We start from the raw sequence: 15,227 nt of genomic DNA on the forward strand, positions 1-15,227 counted from the left end.
TATGTTTTACACAGCGGATGCCCTTCCAGCTGCAACCCATCACTGGGAAACATCCATACACATTCATTCACATACACTATAGACAATTTAGCTTACCCAATTCACCAGTACCGCATGTCTTTGGACTTCAGAGGAAACCCACGCTAACACGGGGAGAACATGCAAACTCCACGCAGAAATGCCAATTGACCCAGCCGGGACTCGAACCAGCGACCTTCTTGCTGTGAGGCAACAGTGCTAAAGCCGCCATGCCACCCTATCCAGGATTAATCTTGGAAAGAGGAGGAGGGGTAGGGGTGGATAGGGGATTCTTCAAGATGATGATGACTAAAGGCCGGCTCACACTGTGCGATTTTTTTATAATCCTGAACGATTGTAGCATGTCAGACTGTAAGATCTCAGCTGTCCAAATGTCAGACTGGCCGACAATGAAGACGTGCCAAACACAGAAGAAAACTCCACCGGAGTTTGACGTCATTCACCCACTTTCACTATCCCGCGTTCTGAAATGATTCCTCACAGCAAACGTAAACAATCTGTAGCGGCAATTTTGCTCACAGCGTGCCTTAATAATAAAATCACGAAGACAAAAAAGTGTTTTAAGAAATTAAGAAAAGAAATTTAGTGAAACTCAGAATTTAGTTTACAGTGCACTGTAAAAACATCCGTAAAATAACAACTGTTAAATAACAGAAATTTACTGTAAAATAACAACTGTTAAATAACAGAAATTTACTGTAAAATAACAACTGTTAAATTACAGAAATTTACTGTAAAATAACAACTGTTAAATTGCAGAAATTTACTGTAAAATAACAACTGTTAAATTGCAGAAATTTACTGTAAAATAACAACCATTACATTACAGAAATTTACTGTAAAATAACAGATGTGAAAATACAGAAATTAACCGTAAAATAACAGATGTTAAATTACAGAAATTAACCGTAAAATAACAGACATTAATTTACAGAAATTTACTGTAAAATAACAACCGTTAAATTACAGAAATTTACTGTAAAATAACAACTGTTAAATTGCAGAAATTTACCGTAAAATAACAACCATTAAATTACAGAAATTTACTGTAAAATAACAGACGTGAAAATACAGAAATTAACCGTAAAATAACAGACGTTAAATTACAGAAATTTACTGTAAAATAACAACCATTACATTACAGAAATTTACTGTAAAATAACAGATGTGAAAATACAGAAATTAACCGTAAAATAACAGACATTAATTTACAGAAATTTACTGTAAAATAACAACCGTTAAATTACAGAAATTTACTGTAAAATAACAACTGGTAAATTGCAGAAATTTACCGTAAAATAACAACCATTAAATTACAGAAATTTACTGTAAAATAACAGACGTGAAAATACAGAAATTAACCGTAAAATAACAGACGTTAAATTACAGAAATTTACTGTAAAATAACTGATGTGAAAATACAGAAATTAACCGTAAAATAACAGATGTTAAATTACAGAAATTTACTGTAAAATAACAACCGTTAAATTACAGAAATTTACCATAAAATACCAACTGTTAAATTACAGAAATTTACCATAAAATAACAAATGTTAAATTACAGAAATTTACTGTAAAATAACAGACGTGAAGTTAAAGAAATTAACCGTAAAATAACAGATGTTAAATTACAGAAATTAACTGTAAAATAACAGACGTTAAATTACAGAAATTAACCGTAAAATAACAGACGTTAAATTACAGAAATTTACCGTAAAATAACAACTGTTAAATTACAGAAATTTACTGTAAAATAACAACCATTACATTACAGAAATTTACTGTAAAATAACAGATGTGAAATTACAGAAATTTACCATAAAATAACAGACGTGAAATTACAGAAATTAACCGTAAAATAACAGACGTTAAATTACAGAAATTTACTGTAAAATAACAGACGTGAAAATACAGAAATTAACCGTAAAATAACAGACGTGAAAATACAGAAATTAACCATAAAATAACAGACGTTAAATTACAGAAATTTTGCCTAAAATAACAGACATTAAATAACAGAAATTTACTGTAAAATAACAACCGCTAAATTTCAGAGATTTAAATTTAAGGAAATTTCTGTAATTTAATGGTTGTTATTTTATGGATATTATCTGATTTTTTTTACACTGATTTTTTTTGAAGTTTGATATCGATTTTTATCATTTTTTCATTGAGCCTCACAGCTATTAAATAAAATATATTTCGGTAAGACTCTCGAATCCCCACTCAGACCACAGCGCTCTAAAGTGTTTTTACATCCGCTGTTAATTAATAAAGGCATCTTCATCACACTGGAGGTAATTAGTGTTGTGTTGTGTGGAGCAGATGGTGATTGACAATAAAGGCAAGTTGCTCAATCAGCCGCCATTTGTCTGCTGTCATTAATTATCAGCCGAAGTTTACGTTGGCGTCCCAAAGTTGATAGTTTGGGAGAAGAAGAAACCCGTCCTTCTGTCGCTCATTACTCTTAAAGCTCGCAGTGGATGGAGATGGAGGAGGACTGGTGTTGAGCAGCTGGCAGGAGCTCCACAAAGCCCGCACTCAGCTTTCTGCTCATTACTTGACTAATTGTTTGCTTTTACATAGTGCTTTATCGGCTTATTTAACACACTTAGTCACATATTTGACGGAGATCTAAAATTAAACATGGCAAACTTTTTTTTTGTATTGAATTGCATTGGATAAATACTGTAAACTAATTTATTTGTTCTTATTTATTACACTTAAAATGGAAAACTTGAATAAAATAAGTTAAAGTATAATTTTTTTTAAAGCATTAATAATAATAATAATATTAATAATAATAATAATAATAATAATAATAATAATAATAATATTAATAGTAATAATAATAATAATAATAATAATAATAATAATAATAAGATCGTTAACATTTAGAATTAGCTTTTATTTGTATGTTTTCTTTTTAAATGTATATATATATATATATATATATATATATTTATTTTTTACATTTTGTCAGTTTTAAATAGCATAAAATATGCCAGCAGATATACTATGCTGCGTCCCAATTCGCATACTATCCGTCCTAAATAGTATTTGAAAGTAGAATTAGTATGTGCCAAATCTTAGTATGTTGAAAAGAGTATGTCAAAGTTCCCGTATGGCTTACTATTTTCGGTAAAACTCGAAGTGTAGAATCGTCCATACTCTAATCGCTGATATTGCCCACAATACATTGCGCGTAGGACGTGAATTCGATTAGAACTACAAACGCTGGTGAAAAGTGTAAACAAACTACAAACATGATGGACGGTAAAGATGTTTGTACACTTTAAAAAAAACAAACTAATTTTACAGAAAATATCTACATTTTTTACAGTTTTCTTTTGTCATTTCAAATTAAATTCAAAACTTAGTAAAATGACAAACAATCCTTCTAAATTATCACTTTGACTTTCATTTTAGGTACTTTATCATTAAAAACAAATTACGGAGATTTTTGTTTTATACAGGGAAATTACAGTATTATTTATACAGTATTTTTTCTGTTATTTTAAATTATATTCAAAAGTCCGTAAAAATTACAAACAATATTTGTAAATTAACAGCTTGAATGTTTTAATGACAATTAATGACAAATTACAGCAATTTTCCTGTTTTATACAATACAATTGCCGTATTATTTACACCGTGTTTTTTCCAGTTTTTTTGAAGTACATTTAAAATTACGTACAATTAAAGTAATAAATTGTAATTACTTGCTCGGTAAAAAAATAAAAAATCTTAATTTTTAAAATTTTTTTACCGTAATATTATGGATTTTGTTTGGCAGCCATTTGACCTTTTTTTTTAACGATATTTTTTTTACAGTGTATGACTGTTAATTCCAGCCTGATCTCACGAGAAAACTTAAGTATTTTACGTTTTGTCAGTTTAGTGGCTAATTTGTACGAATTCGTACGAGTTCATTCGTACGAAATTGTACGAATTTAAAAAGGAGGCGTGGCACCTAACTCCACCACTAAACCTAACCGTCATTGGGGGATGAGCAAATCGTACTAAATCGTACGAATTAGATCGTACGAATTCATAAGAATTAGCCACTAAATCAAAAAGTTACGAACTGCCGTGAGATTGTATTGGTTAATTCATATCTAGTCCACTGGAACATGTTTGATCGCGTTTTCTATGTTATATTTCATCTGCAACAACAATACTGAACTTATTTAAAGACGTGTTTGGATATAACCGTCTGAATGCAGAATTATCCAAACACATGAGGAGATTTCTCTGCATGAAAGACTCTTGAATGGGAGATTAACCTGCTGCTGCTGCTTCTCCAATAAGGTAGGAAATTAAATATGAAAGAAATGTGGATGATGTGTGGATGATTGACAGGGCTCGTAACTAAGCAACACAACGATCTGTTAACGAGGAAGTAGTATGTCGCAAAAACTTGCATACTCTTCTGTTACGCACTCAAAAGTGTGTACTTTTCCTTCACAAAAAAGTACATACTTTTAGGGTGTAGTATAAGTATGCGAATTGGAACGCAGCACTAGTGAATAAACATATATTGTGTTCCTCATCTGAACATCCGGGATTGACAGCTGCCGTCCTGCATGAGAAAGTAAATCTGACAGAGCTTCAGACAATGGGACTGCATGGCACTCATGAAGCACTATAAAAATAAAGCAGGAAGATGGTTGGAGATCAGTGTCGATGACGTCTGGAAATAACCCAGTGAAGAGAGAGATCACTGATTCCTGCAGGAGGATCAGCTCACGTCTGCTTCTGCTGCTTTGATCTGCTTTCATCATCTTCATCAATAACCATATGAATGCTCCATCCTATAAATCACACCACCAGTTGCCTTATTTCTGCTGCCTTGGTTTCTCAGAAATTACACATTCCCAGCAGGCACACAACGTCATAAGATGTTAATATTAGGTTGATTGAGGTCATGACGTGGCGTCACGGTGCCGCAGTGAGTAGCATGTTCCCCTTACAGCAAGAAGGTCGCTGATTCGAGCCTCGGCTGGGTCAGTTGGCATTTCTGTGCGGAGTTTGCATGTTCTCCTCGTGTTCGCGTGGGTTTCCTCCGGGTGCTCCGGTTTTCCCCACAATCCAAAGACATGCGGTACAGGTGAATTGGGTAAGCTAAAATTGTCCGTAGTCTATGTGTGTGAATGAGAGTGTATGGATGTTTTCCAGTGATGGGTTGCAGCTGGAAGGGCATTCGTTGTGTAAAACATATGCTGGAGAAGTTGGCGGTTCATTCCGCTGTGGCGACCCCAGATTAATAAAGGGATTAAGCCGAAAAGAAAATGAATGAATGAATGAAGTTGATACTTCTGTAGTTACATAATGTCCTAAGACATAATATGTATGAGTGAATGTGTGTGTATGGGTGTTTCCCAGTACCGGGTTGTGGCTGGAAGGGCATCCGCTGCGTAAAACATATGCTGGATAAGTTGGTGATTCATTCCGCTGTAGCGACCCCAGATTAATAAAGGGACTAAGTTGAAAAGAAAATGAATGAATGAATGAATCATGAAGGTCGTGACGTCAGGTGACCAAAATTCAATGTCTAGTCAGCATCTAAGGGCAATGTTATTTTGATGTCCAGTAATGATGTCAAATGACGTTGATATTTGGTTGATTTTAGGTTGTATGGGAAAGCAACCAAAATCCAATGTCAGGCCAACATCTTAAGCCATCGTCATATTGATGCCAAATACTGACATTTATTTGTCAGGTTTGGCAACCAAAATCCAACATCTGATAGACGTCATAGTGGTAACATCCACACATCGTCAAACTGTAACATCATTAGACGTTGGCATTTGGTTGATTTTAGGTTGTGTTGGAACGTGACCAAAATCCAACTTCGAGCCAAAATCTTAAACCAATATCAAACTGACGTCAAATACTGACATTTATTTGTCAGGTATGGCAACCAAAATCCAACGTCTGATAGATGTCATAGTGGTAACGTACGAATTCGTACGATCTAATTCATAGAATTTAGTACGATTTGCTCATCCCCCAAAGACGGTTGGGTTTAGGGGTGGGGTTAGGTGCCATGCCTCTTTTTTAAAATCGTACAATTTCATACGAATTTGTACGAATTAGCCACTAAACTGACAAAACGTAAAATACTTACGTTTTCTCGTGAGATCAGGGTGGATATTTTGAATAAAGCCAGCTACCAGCATATTTCAAAATATCTTCTTTGAATCTGAGTAGCCTAAATGATGGCAGAATTTAAATTTCTGGATGAACTATATCTTTAAAATAGTGTGTTTGTGTGTGTATGTGTGTGTGTGCGCGCGTGTGTGTGTGTGTCTACATGCGTATCAGACGTTTTACTGGTTTCGTTGTATTTTTTAAGGTAAATGCTTGCTAACAATTTAAACGGGCTGAATTTAAACAAACAAATTAGATTTAGTCATGTTCAATGTCATTTAAACTCAGCCCAAATTAATTGTTTGAAACCACTTACCTTAAATTAAAATTTTAGTAAGCCCAATGAATCTTTATTTTCAGGAGAGCAGGTAGAAGTCCCTCAGAAAGTGCAGACATGGGCATTTCCACCAATGGGCGGCTGTGAGAAATGAAAGATAAGGAGGGATTGCCAGAGTAAGTACCTGTATCACACAAACCGACAGAGGTGAGGAGAAGCTCTTGAGCCTCCAGCTTCATTGTGTGGAAAAGGGCAGATTCTCCGAGACCTCCCGTCGGCCGGATTGAGACGGCAAAATGAAAGAAGAGTCTCTTTTTCCTCCCGGGCCAAAAACCGAAGCATTAATGAAAACGTATAAATAAATAAATAAATCCACAATTGGATCCTCTTCTTTTAAAATTTAATGTCCAGGAAAGAGAAGAGGTTATTCACCTCCTCACACTCACAGGCTGAATAATAATAATCGCAGCGTATTATATTCCAGCTGGACAGATATGCGCCGTCAAATTCTCCCGGCCTCTTTATAGGCACGAACGCGCATGCAAAAAAGCTGTCAGGAGAGTTTACGGGAATTAAGAAACAAGCTCGGCGGGATTATCATCAGTCATTTTTTTCCCAGAGTTTCCCGTTTCGTGCAGAGTTGGCGAAAACACGAGCATCCGCCAAAAATAACCAGAGTGACTCATCCAAAAACATCAGGGCAGATGATGCTCGGATTTTTACGCAAAAACAAACAGCACGACAGGTTTTGCTTTGCTTTAAATGAGGTTTTCATTATGAACATATTTGGTAAGACATTCATCAATTTGACTAGAGAATAACAGTGGTAGGCTAATTCTGGAATATGGGAGAGCGGGGAAACGTAGCACTTTTTGGTTTTGGTCAAATAATGAACAAACTAATGGGGTTAGACAAACCATATTTGTTTTTTACCAATAACACACAAGCCTCTCCTACAAATGAGCACTGATAGGATGATCAAGGTTATCATAGATTCAACAAGCTACTGGAAATATTCTTCAGAGGTTTTGCTCCATATTGACATGATTGCATCACGCAGTTGCTGCAGATTTGTCGGCTGCACATCCATGATTTGAATGTCCCATTCCACCACATCCCAAAGATGCTCGATTGGATTGAGGTCTGGTGACTGTGGAGGCCATTCGAGTACAGTGAACTCATTGACATGTTCAAGAAACCAGTCTGAGATGATTTGCGCTTTATGACATGGAAGATTATCCTGCTGCAGGTAGCCATCAGAAGATGAGTACACTGTGAGGGATGGACATGGTCAGCAACAATACTCAGGTAGGAATGAATGAGCTCAACATTTCTTGAATAATTGATTTAAAAACAAATATGAATTAGAATCATGAACCATCAATCAATTTAATAGTGGAATTCATGCGGAAAACATACTGTCCCATGATGCAATTCCACCAATCTGAGATTTTTCAAGCAAAGAGTGGCAAAACATATATATTTTTAACATTTCTGCTAGTTCTCAATCCAACACAATCGCACGGCAATTCCTAACTTTTTTTTTAGTGGCTAATTCGTACGAATTCGCATGATCTAATTCGTACAATTTAGTACGATTTGCTCATCCTCCAATGACGGTTGGGTTTAGGGGCGGGGTTAGGTGCCACGCCTCCTTTTTAAAATCGTACCATTTCGTACGACTGAACTCGTACGAATTCGTACGAATTACCCACTAAACTGTCAAAACGTAAAATACTTACGTTTTCTCGTGAGATCAGGCTGAAAATACACACCTAACTTGAAATCATCTGACTGAGTTTAAATACACAAGAAATGGAAGCAAGACGAAATAAATTAGACACAATTCCCTTTATTGGCATGGTGAGGCTGATGAAAACTACACATAAAAAAAGAAAATCCACAACAAAGATTGTACAATACGTACAATAACTACAAAGGCATTGGTTAGGACTCAGCAGAAGGCAACATGGATAGGAGACAAATAGAAGATAACAGCCAAACACAGTCCCCTTGACCCCAAATACACACACACACTCACACACGCGCTCGCGCACACCCGCTCTATCAAATCCACACACAGCCTCATTGAGATACATCTGATTCTTCATGGAAACACAAAGAGAAATCGTCCAAAAGCAGTGGCGAATCCTTCAGTAGTTTTTACTATGGTAAAAAGTCTGCCACTCCAAAAACATACACCCAATCAGGTGTTGTAACATATTGCTACAGCAATTTACAAAGCAGATTTGTTTGCAACATACACGTTGCAATGATTAAAGCCACATATATAGATATATCAAACCCGACATGACTCCATACCCAAGCTCTGCGCATGTAAATAATAATAAAAACACATTACTCCAATAAATTGCTTCTTTTCAATGTCGAAATCAGACGTTTACACAGTAATAGTTCATATTTTTTGAAATAAGTATTGAACACGTCATGTTTTTTTCCTGGGAATAATATATCTAAAGGAGCTGTTGACATGGGATTGAACCCAGCACACGCTTTTTGTGTTGAGAGGTGCATCTTTTGAATGGTTTACTAACGGCCACGAGCGTTTCGCGCACTGCTTATGCGCACTGTGAGCCTGACATTTTAACCGCCTGCATTTTTGCCATTGCATGCTGTGCGCTCGCAGTTAAAAAAAGACAACTCTAAGTATAAAAGCTTGTGACGCCAGTCGCGTCTTTTTTTATTCTCCAATCAAATGAAAGCAGGGGCGGGGTTTCCATTGAGGTGACAGCAGAGTTTGTGTTGTCAAGATGACTAGGGAAAGCTTTAAAGATGGAGGAGAGACTACTGGTTGCTGTTTCAAGTTATCTCGAGCTGTATGACTTTACAAATTATGAATATCACAATATTAATAAATACTACAGTTATAACAATATCAACAGCAGCACTCGCGGATAATACACAGCTGATTCAGATGTTGCCTAGTGATGCAAAAAAGTGCACTGCACGAGTTTTCCTTGTCAACTAAAAAGGCAGTGTGGTGCGCCTCGCATTTCTGGAAGGGAAAATCGTGTTCGGTGTGATCGGCCCCTAAAGACGCCTCTCATATGAAGAATGAAGTCACATGCATTGCTCAGGTGTGAGTTTTTCACGGACTTCAACATAGTGTCAAAATCTTAATGGTTCTGTGGGTCTTGGCAATCAAATCTGAGCTTTAATTTGTATTTTCTATTGGATTCGAGTCAGGGGATTGGCTGGGCCATTCTACAGCTTGATTTTCTTTCTCTGAAAGCATCAGGGAGTTTCCTTGGCTGTGTTTTGAGTCATTGTGTTGCTGAAATGTCCACCCTGGTTTCATCTTCATCATGCTGCTAATGTAGATGTTGGACTGAATCCAGGGGCGGACTGGCCATAGGAAGCACCGGAACATTTCCTGGTGGCCTGATGGTCAATCTGGCTGGCCACATTGAATCTGGCCTAACATTCCCCAACTCTTTGTGTACCGATCGCTTCCACCCCACCCTCCCCCCCGCACCCCAACACCCCTGTCCAGGCATAACTTCAATTATCGATTGCTCCATACACCTCCCCCCACCGCGCTCTTCATTTCCCTATCTCTCGAAACCCACCCCCACCCCACCCTTCACATACTGCCAACCAACAGCACAGCCAGTCACCACCCCACTCCTCTGATTGCAGAGTGAACTGATGTTAAATAACTGTCCCGGGCAAAAATACTCTCCCAGTCCGCCCCTGACTGATATTAACTTACACAGACGAAGGGCAGAAGGTTGCTGAAGAACTACTGAGAGATTTCAGCTGCTGTCTGGGCTTTCCATGCCTTTCTACACCTTCCTTTCTTCATGTGTTCAATACTTTTTTCACTGCATCATTTCATTTTATTATGCAGAACTTCACTTGTAAACTAATTAGATTTGTTTTCTTTTCATATATAGATTTCTTTGGTTGTCATCAACATCTGGTGAAAATTTCAAGCCAATGGCGCCTTTAGAAATATGTTTTCTGAGAAAAATGGTGACATGTTCAATAACTATTTCCCTCATTGTATGTGTCTTTCATTCAAAAACAGCACGAAAACCTGACGTATCTGTCACAAAAGGTTACCTTGTGCGTGTTGCATTTGGGCGATTTGAATTATTAACAGTTTTCCCTCTGAAGTACCTTCAAACCGCAGACGAAAATAGCTCCTGCTTTGGAAAGAGACTCGATCTCATGGATGCAATGTTTGGCTTTTTAGACCTAAAAGCCATTGCTTGTATTGAACTGGTAATTCTGTCACACACATACACACACACACACACATACACAATCTGCATTCACAAGCAATTCCTCTTTCAGGCGGTGGTCTTGCGATCTGAGGCACTGGAATGGATCCCCCGTGTCTGAACAGAGTCTGGGTAATTTGTCATGTCTAAAACCATACGACAACATGAGCTAAAATACAGCTTTGAAAAATAATTTATTGCTTTTTTTATTTATTTATTTCATTTTTATTCACATTTTTCATATTCCATTATTACTTTCGAGTTATTGTGAGTAATGACAAGATTAGTATCTTTTTTTATACATCAAATACATCTTTTTTTTTTCCTTCTTTTTAAAAAATTCAGGAAATGAAAATTGTAAACTTTAGTTTGGCATTCACATAATCAAAAACGTGTGGAGCAAGGACACAGATTTTCTGTGGTACAACAAAATACCTGCAAAAATTATTCTTTTTATTGCTTCATGTAATAAAAAAAGAGATGAAAAAAAGGAGGTGAAAGAGCTAGAAAAGGAAACGAATCACTCGAGAGCAGCAAAGTTCATCAAGAGCCTAAAATCTGATCATACGATATGTTTTTTTTTTTCTAGTTCTATCTCTGAAGGCATATAAAAACGATATTTCTTTTAAATTTACATCCTTTCCAGTGATTGTTGTCAATAACAAATAATATAAATAGCAAAAATTTGTAAGGCGCATCACGTGAGATGGCTGCCATGAATATGCTTCGATCCAAATACTGAGATAAATACATAAATAAGCATGAGTAATTCTGTGTTAGAAGAGTAATCATCTCTGTGAAAGTGTTTTATCAAACAGGAACGATAACAATGATTGGTGTGCACAGAGAGGAATTAAATAAAAGCTCTCGATTTCCTGCAGACGTAAAGGATAATAAAAAAATATCTTGGGTTTTTCTTCCTTTAGTTTTTTTTACACAATAGTGAACATAAAACTCTTGAAAATCTATTTTACACTGCATGTATATAGGTAAAACACTGAGTTATTAACTTTGAAAATCGGATCAGACTGCACATGGAGTTATAGAAACAAAACAGTGACCGAAAGAAAACAATAATAATAAAAATAAGTAGCATGCTCCCCCAAAACAGAGCAATAAATCTCCACACACACACACACACACACACACACACATATATATATATTTTTTTACAATCAAAAATCACGTCATCTAAACGCCATGTAGGTTATACATCATCGTAATGACAACACAGGCTCATTCTGAAAATGTACCGCTATATACATTTCTGGAGAGTGCCGAATACATCCCAGGAGCTAAGTTTTTTTTTTTGTTGCTGTTTTTGTTTTCGCAAATCCACCAGAAGCTGCTGAGAATGCTTTTTGAGATCTCAAATTTCCCTCGCGAGTGCCATTCAGCCCTGCTGTTCTCACGTAAATCCACCAGAGGCCGCTGTGTACGCTTTTTGAGAACTCAAATTTCATTCACGAGTGCCATTCAGCTTGCTTTTCTCATTTAAATCCACCAGAGGCCGCTGTGTACGCTTTTTAAGATCTCAAGTTTCCCCCGCGAGTGCCTATCGCAACTGTTGTTCTCACGTAGATCCACCAGAGACCGCTGTCGACTGACTGACTGACCGATCGACTGAAGGCTGATTTATACTTCTGCATCAAGCGCACGCGTATGGTTCGGCGCAGCCTTCGCAAAGTCCTCACTGTGGCTGATGCACACCTTTCAACAAATTTAACTACGGGTCGCGATGATGCGTAGCACAAGTTCTGTAATTGGTCGACTTGGTAGCTGTGATGACTCTGGGCAGTGCTGACAGCCGCAAGCCAGATGGAGCAAGTGTTTACAAGTGTTCAGTCTCATGAAGGAGCTCCAGATGGTTTTGTTTTGTGTTTACCTAATAATTAAAGTTGTAGCACGTCCGCCGGTTCCCGCCTCTGAATGAGCAAGTTTTAGCTACTTGTACATTAAGGTAGCGCTCAGAAAAAACAAAACACCTGCAAAGAAACTCGATACAGAGGAACATAACGTAACCCACCAGCGTTTCAGGAGTGTTATTGCAGAGCAACACAAACAGCAATGCACGGCTACGCGCAAGGCAGGCGCTATGGGTCATGACAATCGCTCAACGCAGAAGTATAAACCAGCCTTGACCCACCCTCCTCATTCCCTAAACCCAACCAATAGTTTTTTCAAAAGCACCGATTGACCCGCCCACCCACTTCCCTAAACCCAACCGACAGTTTTAAAAAGCAATCCAGAAAAAGAAAAGCCCTGGCCTGATTTTAACCACGTTTTCAGATTTTACCACATTCTCACCCTGTTATTCACTTGTTTATTTAATTAGTTGGCTTCTGCTTTTGTTTTACCCGCTTTCTGGAACCGTTCTTCGCTGGACCCATGGTCAACTCCTCTCTGCGTCTTAAGTCTGCCGACATATGTGGCGAGCCACTGGACAAACTGGTAACAGCTGTCCATACACTCTCAGAAATAAAGGTATGCAATCTGTCACTGGGGTGGTACCTATTCGAAAGGTACAATTTTGTACCTAAAAGGTCCATATTAATACCTCAAGGATACATTTTAGTACCTAAAAAGTACAAAAGTGTTCCTCTTAAAATTTTTAGGTACTAATATATACTTTTGAGGTACCAATATGGACCCTTCAGATACAAATGTGTACCTTTTGAAAAGGTACCACCCCAGCGACAGCTTGTGTACCTTTATTTCTGAGAGCGTATGGAGGTAAGCCGTCAGCTGGTAACTGAAAAGTAACGACGTCATACCACTCTGTAGCATTCGCTTTAAAGATGAAATGCAGCCATGCGTACTTCTGGCTACATGATTCACGAACTCCAGAAACGTATACAGGGCTATGTTTTCAGAATGAGCCTATGTTGCGTAATGACTACAGATCGACATTCTGGATTAAGAAAATCTCCCTCATAAAAAGGCTGCGTTTTACAGTGCATAGCTGTAACAAACGAAGAACTCTGATATGCACATCAAAATAAAAAATATTCCTTTTTTTTTGTAAATAGCCGAACATCCAAAGTGATTTCCCCCAAACCCCTCCGCCAATAAATGTAACACCACATCCAAACACCAGATATTAAAAAAAAGAGGAACAGAAAAAGCCCACAAAAATAAACTCCAAATGATCAAAACAGACTGAACGAGCTGCACTTTTTTTGTTGTTTGTTTTTTGTTTGTTCGCGGTGTGTGGATGAAGATCTCTTTCGGAGCCACGCTATCTGTGTAGTCCACTAAAAAGTAGAGTCGGCTACTTTAAGGTTGAGTCTCTCCTCCAGTTCAGCAGCTTATGTTCATGTAAACTTTGCTTGCAGATATACATATATATATATATCCCTTATGCGTAGAGCTTTTCTGTCCACATATACTCTCTCTTTCTCTCTGTGTGTCAAGAGTAAAGCGTCTGCAGTCTTGTATTGAAAGAACTGAAAGAACAGTGAGGTATTGCAGATCCCTCTGTCTGCATCCAGCCGGTACAGTGGTGTTCATTACCTTCTCAGGCTGTACTGGGCTTCTCGCAACAAGCTGTCGAAATCCATGGAGTCGTACTTGCTTTTAGTGGAGGCTGGATCAAAGTCGTCAGAATGGGAGTCTGAAAGGAGAAAGCGGAACAGTTGAACAGCTTGTGGAAATCAGGCACAAGTGCTTCTTTATGAAAGGTGCTACCTTTCTGTGTTACTCTTTTTTTGTGAACGCCTTTAATGGGAGCCTGTATCCACCACATACTGTACGTTTAACCCTTGTGCCGCAGCCATATCAACCTGCAGCTCAAGACTGATTACTCACTGAAGCTAAGCAAGGCTGAGCCTGGTCAGTACTTGGATGGGAGACCACATGGGAAACTAAGTTGCTGTTGAAAGTGGTGTTGGTGAGGCCAGCAACTCAACCTGCGGTCTGTGTGAGTCCTAATGCCCCAGTATAGTGAAGGGTGCTCATCGGAAAGTGAACGCCGTCGTTCGGATGAGACGTGGTTTTGGATGTGTCTTTGGTCATTAAAAATCCCATGGCACCTCTCGTAAAGAGTAGGGGTGTAACCCCTCATTACGCCTGTTGCAGCCATGGTAGAACAGCAAAGTTCTTTGATTACTACACCAGAATGAGTGTATAGTTGTGCAAATGATGTGCATATCAGCCTAGAAAATAGCATCTTCAACTGTTAACTCTTAATTTTTTAAAGGAAATTATCAAAACTCTTTTTGGACTTTTCCAATTCAATGATTTATCCTAAGCTAAGCTAATAGTGCTTCCACCAGACCTGGAGATGGGCTGAATTGATTCAAAAATGCTAAAACTTGACTGTTTAAATCTAGGGAAGTTGTAAAATGAGCCTAAAAACAACAACAACAACAACAACAAAAAAAACATATTTCAAAATAAAATAAAATAAAATAAAATAAAATAAAATAAAATAAAATAAAATAAAATAAAATTAAATAAATTAAATTAAATTAAATTAAATTAAATTAAATAAAACTAATTAAATAAAATAA

General features: G+C 37.4%; 1 protein-coding gene across 3 annotated transcripts in view; it reads right to left on the reverse strand.

Moving 5' to 3' along the window:
* Positions 1-13,410: 13,410 nt before the first annotated feature.
* LOC130232486 (peroxisome proliferator-activated receptor gamma coactivator 1-alpha-like) overlaps positions 13,411-15,227 on the reverse strand; it is an 87,664-nt gene continuing 85,847 nt past the window's right edge. For all 3 annotated transcript variants that reach the window (XM_056462428.1, XM_056462427.1, XM_056462426.1), the window contains exon 13: positions 13,411-14,329. In XM_056462428.1, the coding sequence (XP_056318403.1) occupies positions 14,226-14,329 (104 nt within the window). In that variant the 3' untranslated portion in view covers positions 13,411-14,225. The remainder of the gene's footprint in view (positions 14,330-15,227) is intronic.

Source organism: Danio aesculapii, chromosome 7 (assembly GCF_903798145.1).
Source record: "Danio aesculapii chromosome 7, fDanAes4.1, whole genome shotgun sequence".
Classification (NCBI taxonomy): domain Eukaryota; kingdom Metazoa; phylum Chordata; class Actinopteri; order Cypriniformes; family Danionidae; genus Danio; species Danio aesculapii.